This window comes from Scyliorhinus canicula, chromosome 3 (assembly GCF_902713615.1).
Source record: "Scyliorhinus canicula chromosome 3, sScyCan1.1, whole genome shotgun sequence".
Classification (NCBI taxonomy): Eukaryota; Metazoa; Chordata; class Chondrichthyes; order Carcharhiniformes; family Scyliorhinidae; genus Scyliorhinus; species Scyliorhinus canicula.
In genome coordinates, this window is record NC_052148.1 from 186745723 (window position 1) to 186772964 (window position 27242).

Here is a 27242-nt window from a genome sequence, read left to right on the forward strand (position 1 = left end):
CTCTTCCACTTCCTCTCCACTATAAACAAAGTCACTGCTCCCTTCCTGTTTCTCACCTCCAACCATATAAATTCTAACTCAGGAACTGCATCTCGTTCAAGAGCTATGATACTATCTTTGGCCAAGACTGCTTCACTTTCTCCCTTTTTACCCACCATGTTCCTCCTAAAAACATTACACAAGAAGTTAAGCACCAGTCCTGTTCTGGCTTAAGCCATGTTTCTGTCAATGCTACTATGTCACATGCCCCGAGAGTAATTTCTGATGCCATTTCCCCAATTTTGTGCACCATACTCCGTGCAGTTACAAACAAACAATTTAACCCTACCCTTTTTTCTTTCTTGCCCTTTGGAAGGTGACCATTTCTTTGTTCACTGTCAACATTCAAGCCTTCTCTGTCTTCCTTTTCCCTATTCCCCATCTTTTTCTCTCTCTGGTACTTCTAAAATTAGGGCCATTAGTTAACCTACCCTCCTGCCTTACAAGTTTTTTAAAAATGTTTTTATTCTCCATTTTTACATTTTCCTCCAAAATTCACACCCCACCCCCAAACAGTAAATGGTAACAAATACAAAGTCAATCCCCTTAACAATAACAACGATCCCATCCTCCCACCACCCCAAACAATGGCCCACCTGCCAATATATGCATCCAATACAACAAACCCTCCTACGGTGGAAACAAAAAACAAAGGAGAAAAAGAGAAAGGAGTCCGGCACCACCCATGGTCACCATAGAATCCACTCCCCCCACCCCCCCACTCAACGCCGTCCAACCTCTGAAAGATTACCGTATGTGATACCCAAGAGTTGTAACCCCCTCCCCCCTCCAACTCCTCCCACCCACTGCCTCTTATAAAACTCCTGCCCCCAACCTCGGTTCCTTCCCCCCAACTTTCCACTCCGGCTAGACCACTCGGACCCTGTTCTGCCAGGCTCCGATGGCCGCAGCCCCTCCCCCCATCTCACTCTCGTTCACTGGCCGGTTCCCTGTCCATTTGGAGGTTGCACATTCTCCCCGTATCTGCTTGGATCTCACCCCCACCCAAGATGCGCAGGGTAGATGCATTGGCCATATCGGTTTATTAAAACAGTGAAAAAAATATATCGAAGGCCACACGGTACAAACACTAATTTTGTGTTGGAGAAACAGCGTACCCTTCCATCAGTACCAATGTACGGGAAGGGGGGGGGGGGGGGTGGATACTCTGATTATTAAAACAGTTCACAACACATATTCTACAAAAAACATATGGTACAAGCATTTAACTTTGACTGGCCACATTAAATTGTCCCTTAATTGGAAAATTAAAAAAAAAACATGTCTAATCATGGGACTGACTTTTAACATTCCTGGAAACTCGATCTATGATATTCAATTGGACTTGCTTACCTCAGCAAGCATTACTTTAAAACTCCCATTTAGGCATAACAGCTACTGGACTATGTTAGTAAAGACAAGTCTCATAACAAGATGGGACTAACATTTAAAAGTGGTTAATTTGAAGATACTGATTATCGTTCTGTCATGGGCACAGTTGTTACAATTTGAAGATACACCAGGCAAGAATTTAACTCACTCATACCTCACACAGAGTCAAATTCAGTTCCAGTAAATCTGGATCAAAGTACAGGATTAGCTGCAGGAACCAGCGACATGCTTTCATTTTGACAACTGCCTTCAAAATAAATCAATCAGAATGACTGCAATTCCACAAGTGTGCTCACCTGATATCCTAGGATTTTCTCTGAGGGTTTAATGTGCCTCTGAATCTCACATTCTATTGGTTGAATCACTTTGATTCCATCCTCATAAAAAATATAAAACATGTTTCCTACTCCCAATCCTAGCCAAAAACAAAAGAAAGAAAGCATGTTTGAAGAATTAAAAAGGAAACATTGCAAGTCTATGATTTTAAAATCAGAACAGGTAATGCCACAAATGTGCAGAAAGTCAGCCAGCATGTGAAAGGGAAAGGTTGGTTAACATTTCAGATGACCTCCATTTGATGATGGACCTACAAAAGTAACAGAACATTCTCCTTGAAAGAGGTCAATAAAAATCTCGGAAATGGAGCTGGGGAGAACAGTCACTCATTTCACAGGGCCATCCCTTAATTGGCCTGGTGACAGGTTAAGAGCATGTGTGGGTTTTCAAAGCTGGAGGACCAATCAGAGGCCTTCCAGCTTGAGAGGAGCAGCAGTTTGTAATGAAATCAAGTACAATAGAGAGTGCTTGAATGGAGGTACTCTCTAACATGTTCTGATCTATAATTTAAGAAGTTTCAGCAATCAGTCCCACACTGTGGGGTGGAAATCTCCCTAGAGGACAGCCTGTGGCTGCTCTTGCAACGTCATGAATTTTAACAATCCTCATGGCTACATTTGGGGAGCTCTGCCAGCCCCATCCAATTCTGTGGTGCACAAATGCTCAGTTCTGGACCCAACTCCAGTGAGGGACCTGAAATCCACCAGTGGAATCATTATGGTGCAGAAGGTGGCCATCCAGCTCATCGGCTCCAGGCCAACATCCTATGGAGCAATCCAATCAATCCCACTCCCAGTTCTATTTCTATAGCCTTGTATATTTCTCCAAAGTACCTGTACGTTATCCTTTTAGAATCATTGATTGCTTCCACTTGCACCATCCTTGAAGGCATTTACATAGAACATAGAACAGTACAGCACAGAACAGGCCCTCCGGCCCTCAATGTTGTGCCGAGCCATGATCACCCTACTCAAACCCACGTATCCACCCTACACCTGTAACCCAACAACCCCCCCCCCCCCCCCCCCCCCCCCCCCTTAACCTTACTTTTATTAGGACACTACGGGCAATTTAGCATGGCCAATCCACCTAACCCGCACATCTTTGGACTGTGAGAGGAAACCGGAGCACCCGGAGGAAACCCACGCACACAGGGGGAGGACGTGCAGACTCCACACAGACAGTGACCCAGCCGGGAATCGAACCTGGGACCCTGGAGCTGTGAAGCATTTATGCTAACCACCATGCTACCCTGCTGCCCGAAATATGCTGCATAAAAACATTTTCCTCACATTCCCTCCTGCATCTCTTGCTAAAAAGCTTAAATCTGCATCTCCTAGTCATTGTACCATCAGCTGGCTTTGTTTTGGCATTCAAGGATGTGGACTTTGTTGGTTCGACTAGCATTTATTTCCCATCCCTAATTGCCCTTGAATAGGTGGTGGTGAGCTGCCTTCTTGAACTGCTGCAATTCATGTGGTGTAAGTGTCGGTACACTCACAGTGCTGTTAGAACCGGGAGTCCCAGAAGTTTGACAGCGACCTGTGAATGACTAGTTCCAAGTCAGGATGGTGAGTGACTTGGATGGGAACGTCCAGGTGGTGGTGTTCCCATGTATTTGCTGCACATGTCCTTCTAGATGGTAATGGGGGGGTTTGGAAGGCCATGTCTCAGGTGAGTTCCTGGAGTACACCTTGTAGATGGTACACACTGTTTCCACTGTGCATCGATGGTGAATGGAGTGAATGTTTGTGGATGGGGTGTCAATCAAGATGGCTACTTTGTCCTGGATGGTGTCAACCTTCTTGAGTGTCAGAGTCATTTATTTGGCTACCTTATCTAAACCTATCATAATTATGTGCATCTCTGTCAAACTCCACTCAATCTCCTTTGTTCCAAGGAGAAAAAGTCCTGTTTCTCCAATCTAGTCTTGTAGTCTAAAGTCCTCATTCCTGGACCATGGCTGGTAAATCACTGCAACTCTCAGGGACCCTCACTCTTCCTGGGGGTGATAAGAACTGGACACAATACTCTAATTATGGCATAACCAGAACTTTGTGTTCAGCATAACTTTCCTGCTTTTGTACTCAATACCTCGATATGATGAAAACCCATAATCTTTGCTGACTTCTCTCTCAACATGTTCTGCCACTGAAAGAACACATGGACCCCAGGTCCCTCTGTCCCTGCGCACCACACTCTTTAGTACTCTACATTGTGCTGCTTTTCTCCTGCCAAAATGCACCAAATCTCACTTCACTTAAGTAAATTCCTTTTAACACTGTCGGCTCATTTTGCTGGTCTATCTATGCCTTTTTGCAGTTGACTGGTCTCACCCTCATTATCTGCCAAAACCTCCAAATTTGGTATCATTGGCAAATTTTGAAATGTTATTCCTAACCCTTGTCTACCATCCTCCCCAAAAAACTATTCACCATGATTTTGCTGTTAAAAATCAGCCAATTATGTTTTCAAGTTGGCACTGACATGAGCCTCAATTTCATTAACGAGCCATTTACATGTACTTTGTCAAACATTTTCTTGCAGTCTATATGAATAATATTCAGTGCAGTCCCTTCATGTCACCTTTTCTGTCACATCATCAAAAATTCAACTAGAATAATCAAACGTGATCCATTTTTTAAAAATCCATGTTGGCTCTCAATTAACTCAAACCTCTGAATCAGAAGTGCTCTGACACTTTCCAATCCTTTGCACTTGTCCCATTTTGAGGGAAGATTATGGCAAGCTCTTTCATTCTCTTCACTCCAACTTCCTTTAGCAACCTTAACATAATCCATCTCGACCATGTGCCTTATCTACTCTAAGCATAGCCAGACGTCCTGTCTATCAATTTTCAACCTATTCATTAACTCTACCATTTCGACTTCTACCAATATTTTGGCAGCATCCTCTTCCTTAGTAACACGGTTGGCTGATCTGCTGGGCATTTCCCTAATTTATTATCTACTAATTTAAAAAGCAGTTGAAAAAAATCAGCAAGTAAACTACATTTGAAACATGTACAATATATATACTTTGCAATCATTAAATCTGACCGAGGTGAACAATACTGCTGCTAACAATTAAACATTCTCCTTGGAATTTTCGAGGTCTACAGCTTTTAATTGCTAGTAGTTATTGTGATTGAAAACTGTACCAAGATCACTTTTACTATTGACTGACAATATACTTAAAAATTTGGATACAGAAAACATTCATAACAAGTTTTAACGATAATTCAATTTTTAACAACTACAGCGGTAATCAAAAGATGAAAAGTACATAATCACTACAAGACAAAGACTTGCTTCAGTACCTTCCTCTCGCCACAGTATGTTTGCAACTGCAGCATCAAAAAAACAGAGAGAGCCAGAATATGATTAAACAGCTGCAAAAATATTAATTTCAAGAACAAGCCAAAATGCCACAATTGACAGTGCTGGATATCAATGATAATTTTCAACAAGAAAGGCAAAAATAAATCATGCAGAAAATTCTCACAAAATGTTCAAAGACATTTCGAATAGTGGGGAAAATCCCAAAAGAATATAAAGGATGCTGAGATTCCACAGTTTACACTGCTGGAGAACAGATAAAAATATAGCTTTTGATTTTAGTATCAGTGCTCTTTAAAAAAGGTTACAAATTTAAGATCCATTTTTAATAACTTGCTTCAACTTTTTTCAAAATATTACAAGATCAACAAAATCTTTCAGTCACATGCAAACATTCCACACAATTTCTGTCAGTAAATTCATTCACCGGTAGTCAAAAATTCGAACAGCCAACATTCAATTTCAAGGACAAAACATTTGGTGGAAATATAATGGTTTGTTTAATAATATAATGTGTTCAGTGCCATTGAGCAATAGGTCACTGGACTACCATCAAGTTCTCCATGTACTCAATATGGAATGTCAATTGTAGTTGATGCATATGCTAAATGGCACCTTCTACACCCTGAAATGCGATATAGTGCAAGAGGTTCGCATCTGACTCGAGAAAGCTACCGTTAACAAAAACGTATCACATGACAACATCTCATTAATAAAAGAGTCTCAACATACACCTGATATATTTAAGTCGAGGAGAGACTTAGACTCCTAGATCATTCTGAGATGCTTAAAAATATGTTTGACATGAAGAGAATACTCAGCATCTCAAGCAATGGGCCAGAAATATGGCTTCTATTTGAGTTGGGTGGGTAGTGAGGCTAAGATGTAAGAAACTGAGCAAGGATGAAGTTATCAAAGCTAATTGTCTTTGGTGGCGCAGTGATTATCTGCCTCACGCTGCCGAAGACCCGGGTTGAATCCTGCCCCCGGTCACTGTCTGTGTGGAATTTGCTCATTCTCCCCGGGTCTCATCCCACAACCCAAAGATGTGCAGCAGGAAAGGTGTGTAGGCCATGCTAAATTGCCCCTTAATTAGAAAAACTTTTTAATAAAGCTAATAGTATTTGGTCATGCTTATTGAAAGGTGAATATTAAAAAATAAAAGAGACAGGGGGTTAGAATTTCCACGTGGACTGAAAGGTTATCTGAAAACCCACAGAAATCTTTTTGCCTCACTCTAATGTGCAGATTCCCGAGATACCTGAGGATTTGGGATTTATCCCCTTTGCCTCGGAGACCTCGGTGATCATCAAATTGGAGAAGGTGAAATTTGCCCTGAGGGGATCAATACAAGGGTTCTTTAGGCAGTGGCAGCCTTTCCTGGACTTCCTGGCGGAACGGTAGGGAAATAGGCCGGCAGCAGCAGCAACCCGGTGGGGGGGGGGGGGGGGGGGGGGGGAGAGAACTGTGTATATGGGTTTGTGGGATGTGGCGGGTGTCTCGTTCCCTTTTGTTGTTTGCTTTTTTTTTTCAGTTGCTTTTGTAATTGGGTGGGTGTTGTTCTTGGGTTTATACCATGGTTGTTTTGTTAATGTTGTTTTGTTGTTTAGATTTTGTGGAAATCTTAATAAAATTTAAAAAAAAAGTAAGCAGGACTGGGGGTCAAAAACCCCCAACAGGATTGTTACCTGGAATGTGAGGGGACTCAACAGCCCAGTGAAAAGATCCAGAGTCTTCACCCAGCTAAGAAGCCTAAAAGCAGACATAATCTACCTATAAGAGATGCACCTAAGGGAGAAGGACCGACTGCTGGTAAGAAAGGGCTGGATGGGACAGATGTACCACTCATGCTACGGGATGAAGGCCAGGGTGGTAGCAATATTAATTAGCAAGAGCACCAGGTTTATGGAAACCAAGACAGTTATGGATCCAGGGGGACATTATGTCATGGTCTGCAGTGTCCTGGAAGGGGCACCGGTCGTACTGGTAAATGTGCACGTTCCCAACCACGATGACACAAAATTAGAAAGAAGATCATGGCAGAAATCTCCAACCTTGACACACACTGACTAATCATGGGGGGAGACTTCAACTGTGTACAGGACTCATTGAACGACCGATCAAACCCCAGGGCAGGGAAAAAGACTGGCATGGCTAAGGAACTAGGAACATTTATGGAGCAGATGGGGGTGGTGGACCCATGGAGGTTCCTGCACCCAGGAGAGAAGGAATTTTCATACTTCTCATAAGTACACAAGGTATACACCCATATCGACTTCTTTGCAGTGGGGAAATCGGTGCTTGCAGCGATCACGGGAACGGAGTACTCTGCAATCATTATCTCCAACCACACTCCACATATATGGCCACTATATGGATGTGAGGTTGCAGACAGGCCGGTCCCAGCGCCCCACATGGAGGCTCGACACGGACCTCCTGGCCAACAAGGCCTTTTGTCACAAAACATCACGGGCCATAGGCGACTACGTTAGTAACAGCCAAAACGGGGAGGTCTCACCTTCCACGTTCTGGGAAGCACTGAAGGCCGTGATTAGAGGAGAGATCATAGCCTACAAGGCAAGCAGAGATAGGAAAGAGAGGGTGGCCAGGCAACAACTGGTGGACTCCATCCTGGAAGTTGACAGAAAATACTCCGAGGCCCCGACCGTAGGGCTGCTGGTGGAGAGGAAAAATCTGCAAATGGACTTTAACCTGCTATCCACTGGGAAAGCAGTGTACCAACTCTGCCAGACACAGGGGACCTTCTACGAACACGGAGACAAGGCTGGCTGCCTATTGGCTCACCAGCTGAGAAAACAGGCAGCCACAAGGGAAATAATGCAGGTAAAGGATCGCAGAGGCAGACTGGTAACAGAACCAAAGGTGGTCAATCGGGCATTTGAGACCTTCTACCGGGGACTGTCCTGACGGGGACGCGGGGGTGAAACAGTTCCTAGACGGACTGGAACTACCAGTTGTGGGGGAAGGCAGAAGGAGGGAGTTGGAAGCACCAATAGATATGGGAGAAATCATGGAGAGCATCAGCTACATGCAGGCGGGGAAGGCACCGGGACCCGATGGGTTCCCGGCGGAATTCTACAAAACATTTGCACTAGTCCTACCCCACACTTAAGAGACATGTTCGCGGACTCACTGGCAGGGGGCATCCTGTCCCCCCACGCTAGCGCAGGCCACAATTTCACTGATACCCAAAAAAGGTAAAGACCTGACGGAACGTGGATCATACAGACCTATTTCACTGCTGAACGTGGATGCAAAAATACTCGCAAAGATCTTGGCCAAAAGGCTGGAGTGCTGTGTACTAGAGGTGGTCGCAGAGGACCAAACGGGCTTTGTTAAGGGTAGGCAGCTCACAGTGAACATCAGGTGGCTGCTAAATGTAATAATAACTCCTCCCCACCATCCCGGGGAGAGAACACCAGAGGTAATGGACGCAGAAAAGGCCTTCGACAGAGTCGAATGGAAATATCTCCTCGAGGTACTGGACCGGTTTGGGCTAGGAGCGGGGTTCACTGCCTGGGTGAGGCTCCTGTACAGCGCTCCCAACGCGAGTATCCGAACTAACACCACCAGCTCTGAATTCTTCCAGCTGCAGAGAGGAACAAGACAGGGCTGCCCCCGTCCGCACTCTTGTTTGTGCTAGCGATCGAACCCCTGGCGATAGCCCTGCGGGACGCAAAAAGCTGAAAGGGAATCCAGAGAGGAGAGACAGAGCACACAGTCTCACTCTATGCAGGTGACTTGCTCCTCTATATCTCGAAGCCATAGGAGGGACTGAAGGCAATACTGCAAATATCGAAAGAGTTTGGAACCTTCTCGGGCTACAAACTTAACCTGGGCAAAAGCGAGGTATTCCCAGTTGGAGGGAGAGAGCTGGAGGGGCTTCCGTTCAAAACAGCCCAGAACAGATTCCGTAAGAACATAAGAGCATTAGAACCAGGAGCAGGAGTAGGCCATCTGGCCCCTCGAGCCTTCTCCGCCGTTCAATGAGATCATGGTTGATCTTTTGTGGACTCAGCTCCACTTTCCGGACCAAACACCATAACCCTTAATCCCTTTACACTTCAAAAAACTATCTATCTCTATCTTAAAAACATTTAATGAAGGAGCCTCAACTGCTTCACGGGGCAAGGAATTCCATAGATTGTGGTCACAGATCCACAAGTGGAAACTGACCAGCCCAGTGGAGGAAGTAAGAAGAGATTTTCGGCAGGGAGAGTGCAGACGATCAAGATGAACAGACTGCCAAGGTTCCTCTTCCTGTTTAGATCCATTCTGATCTTCATCCCCAAGGCCTTTTTGCAAAATGTAGTCAGCCTAATCATGACGTTTGTGTGTGTGTGTGTGTGTGTGTAGGTGGGGGGGGGGGGGGGGCTGGCTACAGCAGCACTCCCATCCACCTCAACAAGATACAGAACGAGCCCAGTGGTAGCGGCCACGCTGAGAACATGGACCCGGTTGAGACAACACCTCGGGATAATTAAAATGTCCCCCATGACCCCCATCTGCGGCAACCACAGATTCCCCACAGCCATGCTAGATACCTCCTTCAAAAGATGGAGGCGGGACGGGGGCACACTGACGGTCGGGGACTTCTACATAGGGCGCAGACTGGCGACACTGGACGAACTGACGAGGAAGTGGAAACTAGCAAAAGGACAGGAAATGAGACACCTCCAAATAAAACACTTCCTCTGCAAAGAGACAGTAGGGTACCCCGAGGCCCCAGAAACCACACGACTAGAGGACCTGATAGGCACAAGCAGCGAGAAGCTATGTGGGAAAATATACAAACAACTAATGGGCAGAGCTCGAACACCACTGGACGAGACCAGACAAAAATAGGAGGATGAACTGGTGACAGAGGTAGGGTGGGGACTTTAGAGCGAAGCACTGAGCAGGGCTAACTCCACCTCCTCCTGCGCAAGGCTGAGCCTAACGCAGCTCAAAGTGATGCACAGAGCGCACTTGACCGGAATCCAAATGAGCAGGTTCTTCCTGGAGGTACAGGAAAGAGCGGGGGTAGCTCACCCTCTCTCCTCCTGTGAGGCCCCTCCTTCCATCCCAGAAGTGGAGGTGGGGCAGCATGGTAGCATAGTGGTTAGCACTGTGGCTTCACAGCTTCAGGGTCCAGGGTTCGATTCTCCGCTGGGTCACTGTCTGTGCGGAATCTGCACGTTCTCCCCGTGTCTGCCTGGGTTTCCTCTGGGTGCTCTTGTTTCCTCCCATAGTCCAAAGACGTGCAGGTTAGGTGGATTGGCCATGCTAAATTGCCCTTTGTGTTCAAAAAGGTTAGGAGTTATTGGGTTTCGGGGATAGGGTGGAAGTGAGAGCTTAAGTGGGTTGGTACAGACTCGATGGGCCAAATGGCCTCTTTCTGCAAAAGAGATAAACAAAACGTGAACAGTGCCAGAGGGGACTGGCCAACCACACCCACATGTTTTGGGCTTGCCCCAAGCTTGCTGGGTTCTGGACAGCCTTCTCCGAGGCAATGTCCAAGGTTGTGGGGGTGAGGGTGAAGCCATGCCCAATAGTGGCAATCTTAAGGGTATCGGAGCAGCCAGAGTTACACATGGGGAAGGAGGCCAACGCCCTCGCTTTCGCTTCCCTAATCGCACGCCAGAGAATCCTGCTCGGCTGGCGATCGGCAACACCACCCAAAGCTGCAGACTGGCTCACTGACCTCTTGGAATTTCTCCACCTGGAGAAGATTAAGCTCCGAGGGTCGGAGGAAGGCTTCCTGGATACTTTGGGGCAATTTGTCGGCCTGTTCCAAAACCTGTTCCGAGGCCAGCAACGAGGAGTAAGCTAGGAATAAAAAGCTGAGGAACTAAAGGATTGTGCAACCCAGGGGGCTGGGAGAGGGGGGAGGGGGGGAGGAGGGGGAAGATGGAAGGAAGGTGTGGAAACACAAGTGAAGAGGAGGGAGGGTGAGCTACCCCCGCTCTTTCCCAGAAAATAAAAGAAAAACACAGCTGACGCCAAAGAAGTGGAGGACCAATCCAGAGGGCAGCAAAATGTACGTAGGGTCAGCTAAACAAAGGACAAAATTAAACTCTGTACACTAAAGTAAATTAGCGCGGGCAAGAAAATTGTAATGTATATATACAACAGGTTCGAAATATGTGAAACGGCAATAAAAAGATTTCAAAAACCAAAGAAGTTTTTTAAGTGTGGTAGCGAGCGTGAACTGCTGCGAGCTTCCTGGCGCTCGGCGCGGCGAGGCCGTATCTGCAATAAAACGATAATTGGTCCACTTAACGAGGCCTCACAGGATTCTCGCTGCAAATGAGGGCTCGGCAGCTGATTTTCTGATACTGTGGTCACCGCGTCCCACTAACAGGGGCGAGCAGCACTTAAACTGCTATTTGCACAGCCAGCCCCATTCAACTCGCAACAATGGAGCCAAGACGGCCTGCCCCACGATTCGGTAATGTAGACCTGGGGAGGCTTCTCGAGGTGAGTGTGCTGTTCTTTGTGTTGCTAATTCTAGAGTGGTTGGCATACTCACACTCGCAATGGGACCCTGTGTGAGAACCTCTCCGGCCAAATCGAGGGCATCTTGAAACCCATCGTACAAGGTACACCCAGCTTCTGTGGCGACACAACGGACTTCCTACAGAAATTCAGCACCCATGGACCAGTTGAACCAGGAACATTCCTCGTCACAATGGATGTCTCGGCACTCTACACCAGCATCCCCCATGACGACGGCATTGCTGCAACAGCCTCAGTCCTCAACACCGACAACTGCCAATCTCCAGACACAATTCTGCAACTCATCCGCTTCATTCTAGATCACAACGTCTTCACCTTCAACAACAAATTCTTCATCCAGATGCACGGAACAGCCATGGGGACAAAATTCGCACCTCAATATGCCAACATCTTCATGCACAAGTTTGAACAAGACTTCCTCACCGCACAGGACCTTCAACCGACGTTATATACCAGATACATCGATGACATTTTTTTCCATTGGACCCACAGCGAAGAATCACTGAAACGACTACACGACGAGATCAATAAATTCCATCCCACCATCAGACTCACCATGGACTATTCTCCAAATTCAGTTGCATTCTTGGACACACTCATCTCCATCAAGGACGGTTACCTCAGCACTTCGCTTTACTGCAAGCCCACAGAACCTCACGATGCTCCACTTCTCCAGCTTTCACCCAAAACACATTAAAGAAGCCATCCCCTATGGAAAAGCCCTCCGTATTCACAGGATCTGCTCAGACGAGGAGGAGCGTAACAGACACCTACAGATACTGAAAGATGCCCTCGTACGAACGGGATATGGCGCTCAACTCATCGATCGACAGTTCCAACGTGCCACAGCAAAAAACCGCACCGACCTCCTCAGAAGACAAACACGGGACACCACTGACAGAGTACCCTTCGTCGTCCAGTACTTTCCTGGGGCGGAGAAACTACGGCATCTTCTTCGCAGCCTTCAACACATCATCAATGAAGATGAACATCTTGCCAAGGTCATCCCCACACCCCCACTACTGGCCTTCAAACAACCGCGCAACCTCAAACAAACCATTATTACCCAGCCTTCAGAACAGCGACCACGACACCACACAACCCTGCCAGGGCAATCTCTGCAAGACATGCCAGATCATCGACATGGATACCACCATTACACGTGGAAACACCACCCACCAGGTACGCGGCACATACTCATGTGACTTGACCAATGTAGTCCACCTCATACTCTGAAGGAAAGGATGTCCTGAAGCGTGGTACATTGGCAAGACCATGCAGACACTGCGACAACGAATGAACGGGCATCGTGCAACAATCACCAGGCAGGAATGTTCCCTTCCAGTCGGGGAACACTTCAGCAGTCAAGGGCATTCAGCCTCTGATCTCCAGGTAAGCGTTCTCCAAGGCGGCCTTCAGGACACGCGACAACGCAGAATTGCCGAGCAAAACCTTATAGCTAAGTTCCGCATGCATGAGTGCGGCCTCATCTTGGATTCATGTCGCATTACATTGCAAAATCCTACCAACTGTCCTGGTTTGAGACAATTCACACCTCTTTAACCTGTTTATCCCTCTCTCTGGATCTGTAACGATTTGATTACCTGCAAATACTCGCATTCCAAGCATTGTCTGGCATCTCAGACTTTTTCTAGATAAATGGTTCTGGAACATACTTCTCCATTCACCTGAGGAAGGAGCAGTGCTCCGAAAGCTCGTGTTTGAAACAAACCTTTTGGACTTTAACCTGGTGTTGTAAGACTTCTTACTGCATTAACCCTTACAGTTCATTATATTATGATAATGTCACAGCGAGGAGGGAAGGCCTTTTACCCCGAGGGTGAAGGGGGGTGAACCACAGGGGAGCCACTGCTGGGAAGACGTGGCAGCAGCTATCAGTGTGTGGAGTGTGACCAGTAGGACTGGCCCAGTGCCGCAAGAAGGTCAACAAACTCCACCGAGACACATGGATCAGTTGGCACCAGATCACCACCCCCCCCACAGGAATGCCCATGGCATTGCCACTGTCCAGCACTATGCCGTGACTTGGCCCAAACATTCAGCCCCAGCTGCCCCCCCCCCCCCCCCCCCACACCTCCTCTCCCCTCTCAATACTGTCCACCCCCATACCACTCCCCCCCAATGATGTTCATCCCCCACCGCCAGACCTTCTCCTAGAACAGGTCCTGGAGGTGACTGAGGTGGCCAAGGAAAGAGCGGTCACTAACGTTGAGGTTGGTGGAAGGCGCAGAGGTGAGCATCCACCAGGTCCCACCCAACTGGATTGTCAAACGTGAGTTGCTGATGCCATACAGACTGACCCATTCCTCCCACTAACCACATACCCATTCTCCCGCAGGGCCTGGAGCTGATGGAACTGGACCATCAAGGGTGGCCCCCCCGCTTCCCATAAGAACACCTCGGATGAGAACTCCGAGAATGCCACCATAGATGGATCACAACTGTCACTGCCACCCTCCACCACCGCAGTCACACACATCGGTGCGCACAAGTAGTGTACAGGCTTCTGGGACACATTCTGGTGAGCACTACATACCTGCTGATGCACATCAGGTGGTGGCAGGAACACCAAGGTGAGAAAGCAGTTGTATCCCAGGACCCAGCTAAGTCCCAATCAGATGCTGAGCCTCTGGACCAAGTTTTACCAGAGCTGATGCAAACGCTAGGATGCGGCCATGATATTCAGAGGGGATGTCAGTGACCCTCCAGCAGGTCCATAGCCAATTGGAGGAATCCCAGAGGCTAAAGGCGCAGGAGATGGCACCTGCAATATGTGGCACTGAGGCCAACACTGCTAGGATGATGACCGCAGTGAAAGTCTGGTGCATGATGTTGGCAGCATGAGTATAGGTATCCAAGGCATGGCTCGGTTGGCGACGGCCATGGCTGAGGTCCTCGGCAGAATGACCAAGTTGCTGCAGGATGTGACCCGTACCAGGCAGATCTTGATGAGGACCTGCAGGACATGTCCCTGTCTCAGACGGGAATAGCCATCAGACCACAAGACATAGGAGCTGAATTAGGTCTGTTCCTCCATTCAATCATATCTGACATTTTTCTCATCCCCATTCTCCTACCTTCTCCCCATAACCCCTGATCCTCTTTTTAATCAAGAACCTATCTGTCTCTGTCTTAAAGAGACTCAGGCTGCGGAGCATCTCCCGGTCGCTGGAGGAAGGTGCCCCATTCAAACATGGGCATTGCCGAGGCACTGCAGAAAATGTCCCAGTCACTGAGGCGTATCGCTGAAGGCGTTGACACCATGGTGCAGACATTAGGGCTGGCAGACCCAGATGACACAAGGGCTGCTGGGGCTGATCCAGCCTCCCTCCATCCCAAGGTAAGCCCCAGGGCCCTATCGGACACCATCCAGGAGGAGGGGGCACTGGGTGCCAACCCAGACCCGTTCTATGGAGTATTGATGGTGGAGACCAAGTCCCCTGAGTCCCACACATCTGACAGACCCGTGTCTCGCAATCAGCGACTGGAACAGGGCGGCATGGCTGTGCATGTGCCACCGGCAAGTGTGCTGGGTTCCTCTTGATCCAGAGCCCCCTGAGGATACGCGGCTAGGGCATTGAAGACCAAGGGATGTGGGCAGCAGCTGGCTGCCTCCACCTCTGATGTTCATCCTGTGGAAACACCTGGATGCAGCAGTAGAGCACCGAAAGCCAGGTACATCGAAGGTCACTGAGAGGGAAATGGAGGGGGTGAGGGAGGTTGGGTTGAGGGATTAGGGGAATGGGGGGGCGTAGGGGCTCATGAGGGTGAGAGGGCAGGGGGAGAGAGGTAGGAACCATCAGGAGAATAGAGCAGTGCTGGAGTTGTGGTCACGTACGAGACAAATTAATAAACCTTCGCCACAAACAGTCGGACGGCTCCGGCAATTCATTCCGCGATGCGGGCCGACTACCAATCTCATGCCTATCCTCACGGACATTGTGGTGCTGGACATCCCGTGCCCCCCACACCACCACCACCCCAGAACACCATGTGCATGTGATGGTTGTGAGTGAGCACTCAGCAGACAGCTAGGAGTCAGATTATGGCATAGATTGAGGAGAATCAGCCCTCCCCTCTCTGCCAGTTCCCCCCTGCCTCGACAGTGACCTGCTGACAGCAGCGAATCAGCCCCATCACCTTGGTTGGAAGGATGGAACACAGACCCTTGGAGGGAGAGGGCTGGGGAGGGCAGAGAGGGGGGAGGACATTGAAGAGGGGGTTGCAGAGGGATGGGAGGGGTAGGAGGAGGGGAAGGGCGGTGGAGGGGGTTTGATAATACATGACGCCACGTCCTACGTGAATCTGGAAAGGATGAGGGCCGCCCTGCGCCTCCGGGCTTGCCTGACCCTCGCTACTGCTGATTGTCCTACAGCCTCCTTCTGGTCCTCTGGCTCATCCTCTGGCTCTTCCTCCATCACCGCCTTCAGGCTCTTCCACATCCTCGTCGGTCTTGGACACATATTCCTCCTCCTCCATCTCCAGCACATCACCCTGCTGCTGCGTCAGGTTGTGGGGGACACAGCAGACAACCACAAAGTGGGCGACTCTCCGTGTGGTGTACTGCAGTGCACCACACGGTGCAGAGTAGTCGAGGCATCGGAACCGTATTTTGAGCAGTCCGATGCACCACTCAATGACTGCCCGGGTGGCCTCATGGGCCTTGTTGTATCGGGTCACCGCATCGGTCCCCAGCCTCCAAAATGGTGTCATTGGGCACTCAGCGGGTACCCCTTATTCCCCAAGAGCCAACCGGCCATCCTGGGGTGATCGTTGTAGAGGCCAGGAATGTCTGACTGTCCCAGGATTTAGATGGCACGTGCATGATTTTCATGTGGAAGTCACACATGAGCTGGATGTTCAGGGAGTGGAATCACTTCCTGTTGATGTAGGTGATGTACCATCAATTGGACGCGAGACGCAATGAAGATCCAAACTGTGGCTTTAATCAGCTGGTTGTTAGCCCGGTGGTCGACTACAGAGAAAGGCCGACCGCCGGGAAACCTGGGTACTTATACCCCGCCTCGGAGGCGGGGTCTACTTGCCTCTCGACCAATTGGTGAGCAGTCACATGACTAGTCCCGGCCAATCAGACGAGAGGCACATGACCAGCCAGAGCCAATGGGGAACCAATGCTCTGCACCAATGGCAGTGCTCCCACTCATATCACCACATTCACCCCTTGTGGAGAAAGAAGGTGGGGGGGGGGGGTGTTGTGTGAGGGGAAGAGAGAGGGGGGGGGGGGGTCCGAGGACTGGTGATATGAGTAGAGATAATCGAAGATATGGGCTGCCCACTGGCTCGTGGCAAAAATAAACAATACTACATACTACAAAAAAAATTACAATAGAGTCCAATAAAGTCCCATGGTTGCATCAGATGGTCACGATCAGCCTGTCGGGTGCCCGTGATGTTCTGGTGGTCTGTCGCAGTGGAGCCGGTGACGTCGGGCCGATGGTCGTCCTTGCCTCCGGGAGCGTCGGTTGTAGATGTGTCTCCGTACCCCGGTGGTGGAAACGCTGTAATCGGGGAAGGGGGGGCATATGCGCTGGGTCATGGGGGCGTGGGGGGCGCTGGGGGGAATTGGGGTTGGGCGGGGGTATTGATGGCGGGTGCCAGGTCCCGGAGTGAGACCGTATCCTGCCGACCGTCGGGATACTCCACGTACACATACTGCGGGTTGGCGTGGAGTAACTGGACTCGCTCAACCAACGGGTTAGACTTGTGCACCCGCACATGCAAGCTGGGCCCGGGAGTGGCCAGCCAGGTCGGGAGAGGGAATCCTGAGGATGACTTCCTAGGGAAAACAAGAAGACGTTCATGAGGTGTTTGATTAGTGGTAGTACAGAGGAGAGACCGGATTGAGTGAACGGCGTCGGGGATGACCTCTTGCCAACGGGGGATAGGGAGATCTCTGGACCGTAGGGCCAGCAGGATGGTCTTCCAAATGGTGCCATTTTCCCGCTCAACCTGAGCGTTACCCCGGGGGTTATAACTGGTCGTCCTGCCAGAGGCTATGCCCCTGCTGAGCAGGAACTGACGCAGTTCATCACTCATAAAGGAGGACCCCCGGTCGCTGTGGATGTACGCGGGGTAACCGAACAGGGAGAAGATGGATAGGAGGGCCTTTATGACGGTTGTTGTGGTCATGTCGGGACAGGGAATGGCGAAAGGGAAGAGGGAGTACTCGTCGATAACACTCAGGAAATATGTGTTACGGTTGTTGGAGGGGAGGGGACCCTTGAAGCCTATACTGAGACGTTCAAAGGGGCGGGATGCCTTGATCAGATGCGCTCGTTTGGGGCGGTAGAAGTGCGGTTTGCACTCGGCGCAGACGTGGCAGTCCCTGGTGATGGTCCTGACTTCCTCAACGGAGTAGGACAGATTGCGGGTCTTAATAAAATGGTAAAAACGAGTGACCCCTGTATGGCAGAGGTCCGTGTGGAAGGAGCGGAGGCAGTCAATCTGCGCGCTGGCGCAGGTACCGCGGGATAGGGCATCAGAAGCCTCGTTGAGCTTCCCAGGACGATACAAGATATCGTAGTTGTACGTGGACAATTCGATCCGCCACCGCAAGACCTTGTCGTTCTTGATCTTGCCCCTCTGTGCATTGTCAAACATGAAAGCTACTGACCGTTGGTCTGTGAGGAGGGTAAACCTCCTAACGGCCAGATAGTGCCTCCAATATCGCACAGCTTCGACTATGGCCTGTGCCTCCTTTTCCACCGAGGAGTGGCTCTTGGAAAGAGCACCCTACCTAAGGTCAATTTTGGACACTAAGGGCAATTTATCATGGCCAATCCACCTAACCTGCACATCTTTGGACTGTGGGAGGAAACCGGAGCACCCGGAGAAAACCCACGCACACTCGGGGAGGATCTGCAGACTCCACACAGACAGTGACCCAAGCCGGAATCGAACCTGGGACCCTGGAGCTGTGAAACAATTGTTCTATCCACAATGCTACCGTGCTGCCCCTTAATGTGCGCCTGTCCCCAAGTTTCGGCCACCGAGCACATGGAACTTTTAATTAGAGACGCTTATGTTGCTGGCATGCAATACTCCTCTATCCGCCAACGATTCCTGGAGAAGAACGGCCTCAGCCTAGCTGAGGCACGGACCCTTGCAACCTCCCTGAAGGTCGCTGACTTGAACGCCCGCGCATACGCCCCCGGCTGCGCAGCAACCCCCTGGACCTCGTGGCACACGCCACCCCCGTCCTCCGCTGACCCCAATCCCCCCCCCCCAGGCCTGAGCTGCGGGTCACTCCGACAAGCTATTGGAGCCCCTCTGCTATTTCTGTGGCCTCCCAAAGCACCCCCGCCCGCGCTGCCCGGCCCGCTCCGCTCTGTGCAAGAGCTGCGGAAGAAGGGCCACTATGCGATGGTCTGCCAGACCAAGTCGGTTGCTGCTGTTCCGCGCAGCGACCGCGGATTGCCCCCCCCCCCCCGGGCCCCCCAGGGCCCCGCGCCACGCACCGACCTCTCCGGCCCGCCTCCCGGCCCCCGCAACAGGCCCACGGTCCTCCCGACTCCCAGCTGCCCCGACCGGCCCGCAGACGCCACTAACACTGCCCCCAGCTGCCACGAGGTCCCCACGGGCACCGCCATCTTGGGCCCCGGACGCCACGTGCGGGTCATGGGCGCCGCCATCTGGGACCCCGAATCCACGTGCGGGTCCTGGGCACCGCCATCTTGGGCCAACGCGGAAGGCCCTGCCAGCGATTACTCTGCCACCGAGGATGACCTGGAACTCTCGCCACGACTGGCTTCCATCACTCTCGACCAGTCGCGACCACGCTCGCTCGCCAAGACTACAACTTCCCTCAGTAACCTGGGATAGATCCCATCCGGTCCTGCGGACTTGTCCACCTTAATGTCTTTTAGAATACCCAACACATCCTCCCTCTTTATGCCGACTTGACCTCGAGTAATCAAACATCTATCCCTCATCTCGATATCTGTCATGTTCCTTGCCTCGGTGAATACCAGTGCAAAGTACGCGTTAAGAATCTCACCCATTTTCTCTAACTCCACGCACAACTTTCCTCCTTTGTCCTTGAGTGGGCCAACCCTTTCTCTAGTTACCCTCTTGCTCCTTATAGAACATAGAACATAGAACAGTACAGCACAGAACAGGCCCTTCAGCCCTCGATGTTGTGCCGAGCAATGATCACCCACGTAACCCGTATACCCGTAACCCAACAATCCCCCCATTAACCTTACACTACGGGCAATTTAGCATGGCCAATCCACCTAACCCGCACATCTTTGGACTGTGGGAGGAAACCGGAGCACCCGGAGGAAACCCACGCACACACGGGGAGGACGTGCAGACTCCACACAGACAGTGACCCAGCTGGGAATCGAACCTGGGACCACTGGAGCTGTGAAGCATTGATGCTAACCACCATGCTACCGTGAGGCCATGCTACCGTGAGGCTTATATGTGAATAAAAGGATTTTCCTTAACCCTGTTTGCTAAAGATATTTAATGACCCCTTTTAGCCCTCTTGATTCCTCATTTCAGATTGGTCCTACATTCCCGATATTCTTCCAAAGCCTCGTCTGTCTTCAGTCGCCCAGACCTTATGTATGCTTCCTTTTTCCTCTTAGCTAGTCTCACAATTTCACCTGTCATCAATGGTTCCCTAATCTTGCCATTTCTATCCCTCATTTTCACAGGGACATGTCTGTCCTGCACTCTAATCAACCTCTCTTTAAAAGCCTCAAATGTGGATTTACCTTCAAACAGCTGCTCCCAATCCACATTCCCCAGCTCCTGCCAAATTTTTGTATAGCTGGCCTTCCCCCAATTTAGCACTCTTCCTTTCGGACCCCTCTCGTCTTTGTCCATGAGTATTCTAAAACTTATGGAATTGTGATCACTATTCTCAAAGTAATCCCTGACTGAAACTTCAACCACCTGCCCGGGCTCATTACCCAACACCAGGCCCAGTATGGCCCCTTCCCGAGTTGGACTATTTACATACTGCTCCAGAAAACCTCTTGGATGCTCCTTACAAATTCTGCTCCATCTGGACCTCTGACATGAAGTGTATCCTAGTCAATGTTGGGAAAATTAAAATCTATCACCACCACCCTGTTGCTCCCACATCTTTCCTTAATCTGTTTACATATTTGTACCCCTATCTCACGCTCGCTGTTGGGAAGTCTGTAGTTCAGCCCCAACATTGTTACCTCACCCTTCCTATTTCTGAGCTCTGCCCATATCACCTCACTGCTCAAGTCCTCCATAGTGCCCTCCTTCAGCACAGCTGTGATATCTTCTGACCAGTAATGCAACTCCTCCACCCCTTTTACCTCCCTCTCTATCCCGCCTGTAGCCTCAATATCCTGGGATATATAGTTGCCAATCATGCCCTTCCCTCAGTAATAGCAATAACATCATACTCCCAGGTACTAATCCAAGCCCTCAGTTCATCTGCCTTTCCCTGGTGAGCCATCTCCCCCAACAGTATCCAAAACGGTATACCTGTTTTGGAGGGAGATGACCACAGGAGACACCTGCACTGCCTTCCTGCTTTTTCTCTGCCTTTTGGTCACCCATTCACTTTCTCCCTCAGCAATCCTAATCTGTGGTGTGACCAATTCGCTAAACGTGCTATCCATGACCTCCTCAGCATCTCGGATGCTCCAAAGAGAGTCCATGGGCATACTTCCCGCACGTAAAGGAGTCAAGGACATCAACCACATCCCTGAGCTCCCACATTGAGCAAGAGGTGCATAACACGGGTCTGAGATCTCCTGCCATTTTTAATCTTAAGCTTCACTTAGTCCAACTATAATATCAAATAATAGATAAATGAAAAAGGAAAAAAAATGTTACCAATCACACGATAAAAAAAAATAGAAATAGAAAAACCTTCTTATCAACATACCTCAAGGAAAAGAAAAGCTACTTACCAGTAACCAGCCAATCACTTACCTGCTGGCTGTGACATCACGGTTCAACTTCTTTCTTCTTCTACCTGCCCTCGAGTCTCCCTCTTGATCTTTACTCGGCTGGGATCCTTACAGTGATTTTTGTTTTGGTTAGAGGAGGAGGTAGGGAGGGAAACACTGAAGAAGTGTTTGGGGCTTAACTGTCACTTGACAAGAGCCCCTCCACAAACCACCTTCTGGATTCAGTGACCACAATGCACCAATGCAAATTTTCCCCGCAACAGCCAATCAGAGGTTCTGCTCTGCTGCTCTCTGCTGGATCACCTGTTGCACGTGTAAACCAACTTTGGTGACTCATGCACTCGGACACCCAGAACCCTCTGCACAGCAGCGTATTTTAATATTTTATCATTTAAATAATAATCCTTTTTGCTGTTGTTCCTACCAAAATGGATAACCTCACATTTTGTCAACACTGTATTCCATCTGCCAGTTAAACTTCATTTACTTCTGCCTCAGCAACATTTACCCTGTAGGTCAGGGAATATAACTCATGGGCTATGGGAGATTCCGCTTAGAATAACAGAGCTTGTAAGGTTTGCAGGATGCAGGACAAAGAACGAGAACAAAGACCAATACAGCACATGAACAGGCCTTTGGCCCTCCAAGCCTGTACTGGTGATGATACCAACCTTGGCCAAAGTCCTCAGCAATTCCTTGTGCCGTACCCCTCTATACCCATCCTATGCCATTAATGTATCTGCTTCCACAACCTCCCCTGGCAGCGCGTTCCAGGCACTCACCACCCTCTGTAAAAAAACTGCCTTGCCCATCTCCTCTAAACTTTTCCCAATGGACCTTAAACCTATGGTGACTGACTCCTCCACCCTGGGAAAGAGTTCCTGCCCGTCCACTCTATCCATGCCTCTCATAATCTTGTGGACCTCGATCAGGTCACCCCTCAACCTCTGTCGTTCTAATGAAAACAGTTCAAGTCTATTCAGCCTCTCCGCATAGCTAACACCCTCCAGACCAGGCAATACCTGCACCCTCTCCAAAGCCTCCACATCCTTCTGGAAGTGTGGCGACCAGAATTGTGTGGAATATTCCAAGTGCGGCCTGACCAAGGTTCTATACAACTGTCGATGACTTGCCAGTTTCTATACTCGATGCCCCATCCAATGAAGGCAAGCATTCCATATGCTTTGAATACATTGTCCACTTTTGTTGCCATTTTCAAAGATCTGTGGAACTGCACCCCCAGATCTCTCGGACTTTCTATATTCCTAAGAACATAGAACATAGAACATAGAACGATACAGCGCAGTACAGGCCCTTCGGCCCACAATGTTGCACCGACATGGGAAGTCAAAAACTAAAGGCCATCTAACCTACACTATGCCATTATCATCCATATGCTTATCCAATAAACTTTTAAATGCCCTCAATGTTGGCGAGTTCACTACTGTTGCAGGTAGGGCATTCCACGGCCTCACCACTCTTTGCGTAAAAAACCTACCTCTGACCTCTGTCCTATATCTATTACCCCTCAATTTAAGGCTATGTCCCCTCGTGCTAGCCACCTCCATCCGCGGGAGAAGGCTCTCACTGTCCACCCTATCTAACCCTCTGGTCATTTTGTATGCCTCTATTAAGTCACCTCTTAAACTTCTTCTCTCTAACGAAAACAACCTCAAGTCCATAAGACCATAAGACATAGGAGTGGAAGTAAGGCCATTCGGCCCATCGAGTCCGCTCCGCCATTCAATCATGGCTGATGGGCATTTCAACTCCACCTACCAGCATTCTCCCCGTAGCCCTTAATTCCTCGCGACATCAAGAATTTATCGATCTCTGCCTTGAAGCCATTTAGCGTCCCGGCCTCCACTGCACTCCGCGGCAATGAATTCCACAGGCCCACCACTCTCTGGCTGAAGAAATGTCTCCGCATTTCTGTTCTGAATTTACCCCCTCTAATTCTAAGGCTGTGCCCACGGGTCCTCGTCTCCTCGCCTAACGGAAACAGTTTCTTTGCGTCCACCCTTTCTAAGCCATGTATTATCTTGTAAGTTTCTATTAGATCTCCCCTTAACCTTCTAAACTCCAATGAATACAATCCCAGGATCCTCAGCCGTTCATCATATGTTAGACCCGCCATTCCAGGGATCATCCGTGTGAATCTCCGCTGGACACGCTCCAGTGCCAGTATGTCCTTCCTGAGATGTGGGGCCCAAAACTGGACACAGTACTCCAAATGGGGCCTAACCAGAGCCTTATAAAGGCTCAGTAGCACATCGCTGCTTTTATATTCCAACCCTCTTGAGATAAATGACAACATTGCATTCGCTTTCTTAATCACAGATTCAACCTGCATGTTTACCTTTAGGGAATCCTCGACTAGCACTCCCAGATCCCTTTGTACTTTGGCATTATGAATTTTCTCACCGTTTAGAAAGTAGTCTATGCTTGGATTCTTTTTTCCAAAGTGCAAGACCTCACATTTTCTCACGTTGAATTGCATCAGCCATTTCCTGCACCACTCTCCCAAACTGTCTAGATCCTTCTGCAGCCTCCCCACTTCCTCAGCACTACCTGCCTGACCACCTAACTTCGTATCATCGGCAAACTTTGCTAGAATGCCCCCAGTCCCTTCATCCAGATCATTAATATATATGGTGAACAGCTGCGGCCCCAACACTGAACCCTGTGGGACACCGCTGGTCACCGGCTGCCATTCCGAAAAAGAACCTTTTATCCCAACTCTCTGCCTTCTGTCAGACAGCCAATCCTCAACCCATGCCAGTAGCTCACCTCGAACACCACGGGCCCTCACCTTACAAAGTCCATCAGCCTTTCCTCATAAGATTTTCCCTCCATACCAGGCAACATCCTGGTAAATTTCCTCTGCACCCGTTCCAAAGCTTCCACGTCCTTCCTATAATGAGGCGACCAGAACTGTACGCAATACTCCAAATGCGGCCTTACCAGAGTTTTGTACAGCTGCAACATGACCTCATGGCTCCGGAACTCAATCCCTCTACCAATAAAGGCCAACACACCATAGGCTTTCTTCACAACCCTATCAACCTGGGTGGCAACTTTCAGGGATCTATGTACATGGACACCGAGATCCCTCTGCTCATCCACACTACCAAGAATTTTACCATTAGCCAAATATTCCGCATTCCTGTTGTTCTTTCCAAAGTGAATCACCTCACACTTCTCCACATTAAACTCCATTTGCCACCTCTCAGCCCAGCTCTGCAGCTTATCTATGTCCCTCTGTAACCTGCAACATCCTTCCACACTGTCTACAACTCCACCGACTTTAGTGTCGTCTGCAAATTTACTCACCCAACCTCTGTGCCCTCCTCTAGGACATTTATAAAAATGACAAACAGCAACGACCCCAGAACAGATCCTTGTGGTATGCCACTCGTAACTGAACTCCATTCTAAACATTTGCCATCAACCACCACCCTCTGTCTTCTTTCAACTAGCCAATTTCTGATCCACATCTCTAAATCACCCTCAATCCCCAGCCTCCGTATTTTCTGCAATAGCCGACCGTGGGGAACCTTATCAAACGCTTTACTGAAATCCATATACACCACATCAACTGCTCTACCCTCGTCTACCTGTTCAGTCACCTTCTCAAAGAACTCGATAAGGTTTGTGAGGCATGACCTACCCTTCACAAAACCATGCTGACTATCCCTAATCATATTATTCCCATCTAGATGATTATAAATCGTATCTCTTATAATCCTCTCCAAGACTTTACCCACAACAGGCTCACCGGCCTATAGTTACCGGGGTTATCTCTACTCCCCTTCTTGAACAAAGGGACCACATTTGCTATCCTCCAGTCCTCTGGCACTATTCCTGTAGCCAATGATGACATAAAAATCAAAGCCAAAGGCTCAGCAGTCTCTTCCCTGGCTTCCCAGAGAATCCTAGGATAAATAGGCCCCGGGGACTTATCTATTTTCACCTTGTCCAGAATTGCCAACACTTCTTCCCTACGCACCTCAATGCCATCTATTCTGATAGCCTGGGTCTCAGCATTCTCCTCCACAACATTATCTTTTTCCCGAGTGAATACTGATGAAAAGTATTCATTTAGTATCTCGCTTATCTCCTCAGCCTCCACACACAACTTCCCACCACTGTCCTTGACTGGCCCTACTCTTACCCTAGTCATTCTTTTATTCCTGACATACCTATAGAAAGCTTTTGGGGTTTCCTTGATCCTACCTGCCAAAGACTTCTCATGTTCCCTCCTTGCTCGTCTTAGCTCTCTCTTTAGATCCTTCCTCGCTTCCTTGTAACTATCAAGCGCCCCAACTGAAACTTCACGCCTCATCTTCACATAGGCCTCCTTCTTCCTCTTAACAAGAGATTCCACTTCTTTGGTAAACCACGGTTCCCTCGTTCTACCCCTTCATCCCTGCCTGACTGGTACGTACTTATCAAGAACATGCAATAGCTGTTCCTTGAACAAGCTCCACATATCCAGTGTGCCCAACCCTTGCAGCCTACTTCTCCAACCTACACATCCTAAGTCATGTCTAATGGCATCATAATTGCCCTTCCCCCAGTTATAACTCTTGCCCTGCGGGGTATACTTATCCCTTTCCATCACTAACGTAAAGGTCACCGAATTGTGGTCACTGTTTCCAAAGTGCTCACCTACCTCCAGATCTAACACCTGGCCTGGTTCATTACCCAAAACCAAATCCAATGTGGCCTCGCCTCTTGTTGGCCTGTCAACATATTGTGTCAGGAAACCCTCCTGCACATATTGTACAAAGAACGACCCATCTAATGTACTCGAACTATATCTTTTCCCGTCAATATTTGGAAAGTTAAAGTCTCCCATAACAACTACCCTGTTACTTTCGCTCTTTTCCAGAATCATCTTCGCCATCCTTTCCTCTACATCCCTAGAACTATTAGGTGGCCTATAGAAAACTCCCAACAGGGTGACCTCTCCTTTCCTGTTTCTAACCTCAGCCCATACTCCCTCGGAAGAAGAGTCCCCATCTAGCATCCTTTCCGCCACCGTAATACTGTCCTTGACTAGCAGCGCCACACCTCCCTCTCTTTTGCCCCCTTCTCTGAGCTTACTAAAACACCTAAACCCCGGAACCTGCAACAACCATTCCTGTCCCTGCCCTACCCATGTCTCTGAAATGGCCACAACATCGAAGTCCCAGGTACCAACCCATGCTGCCAGTTCCCCTACCTTATTTCGTGTACTCCTGGCATTGAAGTAGACACACTTCAAACCACCTACCTGAACACTGGCACCCTCCTGCGAAGTCAAATCTGTGCTCCTGACCTCTATACTCTCAATCTCCCGTACCCCAAAACTACAATCCAGGTTCCCATGCCCCTGCTGAATTAGTTTAAACCCCCCCAAAGAGCACTAACAAATCTCACCCCCAGGATATTGGTGCCTCTCAGGTTCAGATGTAGACCATCCTGTCTATAGAGGTCCCACCTTCCCCAGGAAGAGCCCCAGTTATCCAGAAATCTGAATCCCTCCCGCCTGCACCATCCCTGTAGCCACATGTTTAATTGCTCTCTCTCCCTATTCCTCGTCTCACTATCACGTGGCACGGGCAACAACCCAGAGATAACAACTCTGTTTGTTCTCGCTCTGAGCTTCCATCCTAGCTCCCTAAAG

The 27242-nt window shown here is 49.2% G+C and overlaps 1 protein-coding gene across 1 annotated transcript in view; it reads right to left on the reverse strand.

Moving 5' to 3' along the window:
- Window positions 1–27242, reverse strand: part of LOC119963175 (follistatin-related protein 5-like) — an 877034-nt gene that overhangs the window by 97846 nt on the left and 751946 nt on the right. The window contains 2 exon segments of the mRNA XM_038791890.1: window positions 1728–1846; window positions 5087–5113. Coding sequence (XP_038647818.1) covers window positions 1728–1846; window positions 5087–5113 — 146 coding nt within the window.